At 43.7% G+C, this 7,919-nt stretch overlaps 1 protein-coding gene across 1 annotated transcript in view; it reads left to right on the plus strand.

Moving 5' to 3' along the window:
- The window catches only part of ITGAE (integrin subunit alpha E), a 73,867-nt gene extending 66,112 nt beyond the window's left edge, over window positions 1-7,755 (plus strand). Inside the window, exons 29-30 of the mRNA XM_023518703.1 lie at window positions 6,021-6,131; window positions 7,466-7,755. Of these exons, the coding sequence (XP_023374471.1) occupies window positions 6,021-6,131; window positions 7,466-7,558 (204 nt within the window). The 3' untranslated portion in view covers window positions 7,559-7,755. The remainder of the gene's footprint in view (window positions 1-6,020; window positions 6,132-7,465) is intronic.
- Window positions 7,756-7,919: the final 164 nt, after the last annotated feature.

Here is a 7,919-nt window from a genome sequence, read left to right on the forward strand (position 1 = left end):
GTATGTGGCTGTCGCCTTAGCCACTTGAGCCACAGGCGCGAAGCCTGCCTCAGTTTTTTGTCTGCAAAAGAAGGCCTAAGTTGAGTTAAGAGGCCTAAGCTGAGGAGGTCTGAGTTGAAATAACTACGTTGGAATCAACTGCAATATGTACTTTGGTTTGAAAATGTATTGACTTAAAAAAATTTTTCTTAAGTGAGAAATGGTATTTGGTATACACTGACTCTCTGCCTATGTGCAGTATTAGTGTTTATTGTGTTAAATAGTTGCAATACTTAGGAATGCATAATTTTTTTTAATAAGACTTAGACTAAGTATTGGAACTCTTAGAACTTTTTGCAGAAGTCAAACTGACATCTGTGATTTATAGGCTAAATGCTCCCGTGTTTGTTACTCTCCATTTACATTTTTGTTGACACTTTACTGGACATGGTTTTAGAGATGATCTATTTATGAGCTCTTTTTTTTTTTTTTTTTTTTTTAAGGAGATAGGGTCTCACTGTGCCACCCAGGCTGGGATGCAGTGGTGCCATCATAGCACACTGTAGCTTCAAACACCCAGGCTCAGGCCATCCTCCTGCCTCAGCTTTCCAAGTAGCTGGGACAACAGGCATGTGTCACCATGCCTGGATTATCTGTTAGCTCTATAGTTAGGCATGATTCTTCACTAGAAGGAATGTCAAGAGAGTGAGTTTGGATTGCTAAAGATAAAGTCCCGTGTTTTCCTCCCTGGACAACACAGGAGAGAAAGGAGCCATTTTCTCCCGTTTCTTTAACAGTTTCTGATGCATCCCTAAGAAAACACGCTTACTTTTGACTTTTATAGAAAGAAGCATATCGTCATAACATATTCTGAAGATTAGATTACAAAAGAGCAATTCCCTAGACATGTCCAAATAACATTTCCTTTTATTTTTAAGTACTGTATTTCTAATATAGAAAACAATATGGTAGAAATAAAAGTGCCAATGTTGTACTGGCTGGATTAAAAAAAAAATAGCAAGAAAATCAAAGCTTGGCTGGGCACGACGGCTTATGCCTGTAATCCTAGCATTCTAGTAGGCCAAGGCAGGAGGGTCGCTTGAGTTCTGGAGCTTGAGACCAGCCTCAGCAAGAGTAAGAGCCTGTCTCTACTAAGCCAGGTGTTATCGTGGGCACCTGTAGTCCAGCTACTTGGGAGGTTGAGGCAGGAAGATCACTTGAACCTGTGAGTTTGAGGTTGCTATGAGCTATAATGATACATACCTATAATGATACCATGGTACTCTAGCTTGGGCAACAGAGTGAGACTTTGTCTCCAAAAAAAGAAAGAAAGAAAGAGAAAATCCAAGCCTTACGGGAAGAACACAGTGAAATAAATAGCAGGGCGGCTCCTGTGGCTCAAAGGAGCAGGACGCTGGCCCCATATGCCAGAGGTGGCGGGTTCAAACCCAGCCCCGACCAAAAACTGCAAAAAAACAGCAAATAGTTCTTCACGTACTTCTAAGTTCTTTTTCCCATGGGGAGTTGTTAAGAGTTTCCTCTGTCGGCTCAGTACCTATAGCTCAGCAGCTGGGACGCCAGCCACATACACTGGAGCTGGCAGGTTTGAACCTGTCCCGGACCTGCTAAACAGTGACCACTATAACAAAAAATAGCTGGGCGTTGTGGCAGGTACCTGTAGTCCCAAGGCTGAGGCAAGTGAATAGCTTAAGCCCAAGAGTTTGAGGTTGCTGTGAGGTGTGTGATGCCACAGCACTCTACCAAGGGCAACATAGACTCTGTCTCAAAGAAAAAAACAACAAAAAAGGAGTTTCCTCTGTCACCCAGCTAGAGAGCCGTGGCCTTAATCTAGCTCACAGCTGCCTCATACTTCTGGGCTCAAGTATTCCTCCTGCCTCAGCCTTTCTGAGTAGCTGGGACCATTGGCATGTGCCACAACACCCAGCTAAGTTTTCTACTTTTAGTAGAGACTGGGTCTTGCTCTTGCTCGGACTGGTCTTGAACACCTGACCTCAGGCAATCTTCGAATCTTGGCCTCTCAGGATGCTGAATGCTAGGATTACAGATGTGAGCCACCACTTCCAACAATGTTAACAGTTTTATGCACATTTAAAATTTATATACTTCCTTATCTTACTTGCTGATGCTTTTTTTTTTTATAGCATAGCTTCCCCAAAATTCTTTCTTTCTTTTTCTTTTTTTTGAGACAGAGCCTCAAGCCGTTGCCTCGGTAGAGTGCCATGGCATCACAGCTCACAGCAACCTCCAACTCCTGGGCTCAAGCGATTCTCTTGCCTCAGCCTCCGAAGTAGCTGGGACTACAGACGTCGGCCACAATGCCCAGCTATTTTTTGGTTGCAGCCGTCATTGTTTGGCAGGCCCGGGCTGGATTCAAACCTGCCAGCTCAGGTGTATGTGGCTGGCGCCTTAGCCACTTGAGCCACAGGTGCTGAGCCTCTTTCTTTTTCTTTTTTTTTTTTTGCAGTTTTTGGCCGGTGCTGGGTTTGAACCCACCACCTCCGGTATATGGGGCTGGCGCCTTACTCCTTTGAGCTACAGGGGCTGTCCCAAAATTCTTCCTTTAAATCCAGTATCCGAAGCAAACTATTAAGTAGTTCTTGACTTACAGAGAATCTGTGGGTATAACTGTGTATCCAGATACATTTCAGCCACAAGAGAGAGAAAATCCTACTGATGTGCTGTAAGATCACATGCTGTTTATTTAGTGAGGGAGAGAGACCCAGGGCCATTTGCCTGACTCCTTTGGTCCTTGTATTCTGCCAGCTGGGTGTTGGTGATACCTTCCTTCATGACCAGCACAAAGTTGCCACGTCTCCCAATGCTATGTTTTCATTTGGCAAAATACACAGTAGCAAGCAAGATGTCAGTAGAAAAAGGATTTTTCTTCATTTGCCCTTCCTTTTCAGGGAGGAAACTTCTTCTAAAATTTCCCAGGAGACAGTCTCTTACATCTTAGTGAAAACTGAATCTCATGTCAGTCCCTGGCAAAGGAGAATAGGTTTATCATGATTAGCTTGGACTGATCAGGATTTCCAAACAAAATCTTAAAATGGAATGGCTAGTGGGAAGACTGCTGTCAATGTCTGCTACAAGCAGTGGTATGCTGTGTCCCCCTTCTCCCAGGACAGCTTTGGGGCACTTTGGGAACCTGTTGGTTTCAAAGAAGAGAAAAGCAAAAGACTGAAAAATAGGTGCACTTCCTTTATACACATGTGGCCTGTTACGCTGCTGTCGCCTTGGAACTTCTTTTCATTTCCTAAACCTAGGTTCTCCTGCCTCTCCCCTCCCCCTGCCTTCTATAGAAGAACAAGCCAGCTCTCCTTCCGTTCCTCCTTCATCTCTGTTGCTTTGGTACCTCGCTATTGTTAAGGCCCAGAACTTACTTCTATTAAGCTCAGCTACCTGTGAGTTAAATAGGGCCTAGAAGGTCAACCAGCATTTATAACGGAAGAAGCCTTAAAGGTAAGTTTGTCTGGCCCTTCATGCCATACAGAAATCTCTAAAGCATCCCTGTGCTTGGTGCTTAAACATGTGCATGTTTAAAGAAAATTCCGTGTTTTAGGTAGGCAGAGAAGTCTTTTTCCTCTGGCTCCCACACAATTCCTGGGAATGTGCTCTGGTCACAACTTGGAGGGTTGTACCTGGGTCTCGGGTGGGAAACACATCCCTTGAACTTTCTAGCCTGTTAGTAAGAAGAGAGATTTAAACTCCTGAAATTGAGAAAACTAATTGAAGTTTGGAAAGCAGAATTTGAGGATGACTTTTCTTTTCTTTTCTTTTCTTTTTTTTTTTTTTGAGACAGTCTCATTCTGTTACCCTGGATAGAGTGCCATGACATCCTAGATCACAGAAATCCCAAACTCTTGGGCTGAAGTGATTCTCTTGCCTCAACTTCCCAAGTAGCTGGGACAATAGGTGCCCATTACCACATCTGGCCAGTTTTTCTATTTTTTTTTTTTTTTTTTAGAGACAGAGTTTCACTTTATTGCCCTTGGTAGAGTGCTGAGATATCACACAGCTCACAGCAACCTCCAACTCCTGGGCTTAAGTGACTCTCTTGCTTCAGCCTCCTGAGTAGCTGGGACTACAGGTGCCTGCCACAATGCCTGGCTATTTTTTGTTGCAGTTTGGCTGGGGCCGGGTTCGAACCCACCACCCTTGGTGTGTGGGGCTGGCGTCCTGCCCACTGAGCCACAGGCACCACCCCAGTTTTTCTATTTTTAGTAAAGACCAGGTCTTGCTCTTGCTCAGACTGGTCTCACTGAGCTCAAGCAGTCCACCCATCTCAGCCTCCCAAAGTGCTAGGATTACAGGAATGAGCCACCATGCCCATTGAGGATGACTTTTAATACAAGGACTCCACAAGTAGTGCACATGGGGGTGCACTTTATCGTCACGTCCCTGAGGTAACATGCGCTTCTGGTCTTTGAAGAGCAGACCAGTGCCTTTGTCAGACATTTTGGGTAGGGGAAAATGTATTTCCAGAGACTTTAAGGATCTATGCTTGATCAAAAAGAACTGTCAGGAGCCGAGTGTGGTGGCTCATGCCTGTAATTCTAGTACTCTCAGAGTACTCCGAGATGAGTGGAATGCTTGAGCTCAGGAGTTCAAGACCAGCCTGAGCAAGAGCAAGACCTGGTCTCTACAAAAAGTGGAAAAACTGGCTGGGTGTGGTAATGAGTGCCTATAGTCCCAGTTACTTGGGAGGCTTGAGGCAAGAGGATCACTTTAGCCCAAGAGTTTGAGGTTTCTGTGAGCTATGATGCCTCTACCCCAGGCAACAGAGTGGGACTGTCTCAAAAAAAGAACTGTCAGGGCAGCACCCATAGACCTGGGCCTGCTAAACAACAATGACAACTATAGCAAAAAAATAGCTACACTGTAGTGGGCACCTGTAGTCCGGGCTACTTGTGAAGCTAAGGCAAGAGAATTGCTTAAGCCCAAGAGTTTGAGGTTGCTGTAAGCTGTGACACCACGACACTCTACTCAGGATGACAGCTTGAGATTGTGTCTTTAAAAAAAAAAGAACCGTCAAAACAGAGTAGGAAAGGACTTGGAAATCATTTAAAATAAGTCATCGGCTCAGTGCTCATAGCACATTGGATACTGTGCCAGCCACATACACTGAGGGTGGTGAGTTCGAACCTGGCTGGGGCCAGCTAAACAACTGCAATAACAACAACAAAAATAGGCAGGTGTTGTGGTGGGCCCCTGTAGTCCCAGTTACTTGGGAGGCTGAGGCAAGAGAATTGCTTAAGCCCCAGAGTTGGAAGTTACTGGGAGCTGTGATGCGACAGCACTCTACTGAGGGCAACATAGACTCTGTCTCAAAAAAAACCAAACAAAACACATTAAAATAAGTCATCATTTTGAGGCTGGGTGTGGTGGCTCACGCCTGTATTCCTAACACTCTGGGAGCCTGAGGTGGGCAGATTGCCTGGGCTCAGGAGTTCGAGACCAGCCTGAGCAAGAGCAAGACCCTGTCTCTAAAAATAGCAGGGTGTTGTGGTAGGAACCTGTAGTCCCAGCTGCTCAGGAGGCTGATTCAAGAGAATTGCTTGAGCCCAGGAGTTTGCTATGAGCTGTGACATCATGGCACTCTACTGAGGGCGACAAAATAAGACTCAGTCTCAAAAAAAAAGTCATCATTTTGAAGAGAATGAACATGGGGTTCAAGGATAATACAGTGGCACAGCTGCATGTAGAATCTTACTTTCTTTGGGACCCTCAGTCAAGCTATCAGAGCACTTTTAACAGACGGTCATAATCCTTCTAACAGACCTAGCTCTTCTAGATAAGAGACGAAAATAGTTTCTTAAAAGTATTTTGGTGATGAGATAATTTTAGATTATCTAAAATGCTGAATCAGGGAATGTTTAACTTTTTGCTTTACTTCATCAGTTTTGATCAATACCCAGGATGTTGCCAAGCCTGCATATTTTGCTCCTTAAAATAGCATGTGGAATTTTTTTCTTTCAGTTGCTTTAAGTGACTTATTGGATGCTCTCTGTCTCACCTAGATCACTGTCATTTTCCTGAAAGATGAAGAGTACCGTTTTTTGCCTGTCATCATTGGAAGCAGTGTTGGTGGCCTTCTGGTTTTGATTGTGATCATTGTCATCCTGTTCAAGGTCAGCTCTACTTGTGTTCATAATGGCGAAAGAGGACTAGGCTCTGGTTTGGACACAGACATCCCCTAACCTAGAGCAGCTGCTCTGGCCTTCTGGCCACTTTTCCCTCTTCATTTCCACACTCTGTGTTTAGGCAAATGAAGAACACAATTTCTGTCTGGAAAAAAAAGTCAAATTGAGCTCAGCACCTGTTGCTCAGTGGCTTGGATGCCAGCCACGTACACTGTAGCTGGCGGGTTCGAATCCAGACCAGGCCTGCCAAACAACAATGACAACTACAACCAAAAAAAAAGTAGCCAGGCGTTGTAGTGGGCAGCCCAGCAACTTGGGAGGCTGAGGCAAGAGAACCACTTAAGCCCAAGAGCTGGAGGTTGCTGTGAGCTGTGACTCAAATTGAATTATGGAGTACAGAGAGATCTTCCTAAAACAGATCTGAGTGTCATTCTCCTATTTTAATCTTTTCCTTGCCTTACCCCATCTTAATGTTCAAACTTTTTTACTGCTATTCAAGACTAGCCCTGTTCTCTGGCCTTTACCCTTCTCTACCCTTAATGTTTGCTTTTTTCTCTAAACAAGTTAAACTATTTCCTAAATAGGTTCCTGCCTCTCTGCTTGTGCATAGGCTATTTATTATTCCCCTTGCCAAGAATTCCCTTCTCTACTTTTTTACTTTGCTTACACTCTTCCCTGAAAACTCAGGCCAGAGATTCCTGAGTCCTCTGTGCTGGGTTGTATGTTTTTCCTATGAGCATCCCTCAGGAAACCCTTCCAAATAGCAGCGATCCTACAGAACTGTAATTGTTATCTCATTCTACTAGATTGTGAGCTTCTTGATAGAGAAAGCTGTACTTGATCTCTTTTGATCCTTAGCATAGTAGGCCATGCTGAGTATTCTTGCATAAATGAGATTAGATCCAGTACAGCCAAAATTATGATACTTTTGGAATTAGTTAAGTTAAAGAGGTTCAAGTGCTTGCGGGGTTCAGAGGAAGGTGGGAACTTAGTTCTGACTGGGGAGTGAATGCCAGGAAAGGCAGCATTTTAAGAAGGATCTTAGGTTATCGTGGAGAGATTCTAAGAGAGTAGGGGGGAGTGGGTCCTGTGGCTCAAGGAGTAGGACACCGGCCCCATATACTGGAGGTGGTGAGTTCAAACCTGGTCTTAGCCAAAAACTACAAAAAAAAAAAAAAAAAAAGCAAGAGAGTAGTGGAGGGAATAGGAAGTATGAGAAGCAGAGGAATGAGGGGCTATTTAGGTAACAACCAGAACAATGATTTTCTAAAACAGATGGGTACCTTTGACCTATAATTAGATTTCCCTTCCCTTTGTTTCAGTGTGGCTTTTTCAGAAGAAAATATAAACAGCTCAACTTGGAGAGCATAAGGAAGACCCAGATGAAATCAGAGGATCTGCTCACAGAAGATTAGGAGTTGCTTCCTCAGCCCCGGGGAGAGACTGTCAACCAGTCCTTGATAGTCTAGAAACTTGGTGTCCTTATCCTGATGATTACTTTTTCTTAGGATGATCTAGAGTGCTGTCACACAAATTGTTTATAGAATATATATATTTTTTAAGTGTACCTTGCCCCAAGGGTGCGTTGTGTAAAAAATAAACTTGAGAAACATTGGGTATTAAATACAGATAAACTGTTTTCTTTGTAGTAGTGCCTTTAATATGCAGAGATAATGTTCTTCATAATTTGTACTAAATTTTGATATCTGGTAGGACAAGTTTTTATTTAGAGAAATTATTGATTCTGTTTTGTCAGATAATTTTTTTTTTTTTTTT

Source organism: Otolemur garnettii, unplaced genomic scaffold, assembly GCF_000181295.1.
Source record: "Otolemur garnettii isolate 467f Iridium unplaced genomic scaffold, OtoGar3 scaffold00145, whole genome shotgun sequence".
NCBI classification, from domain to species: domain Eukaryota; kingdom Metazoa; phylum Chordata; class Mammalia; order Primates; family Galagidae; genus Otolemur; species Otolemur garnettii.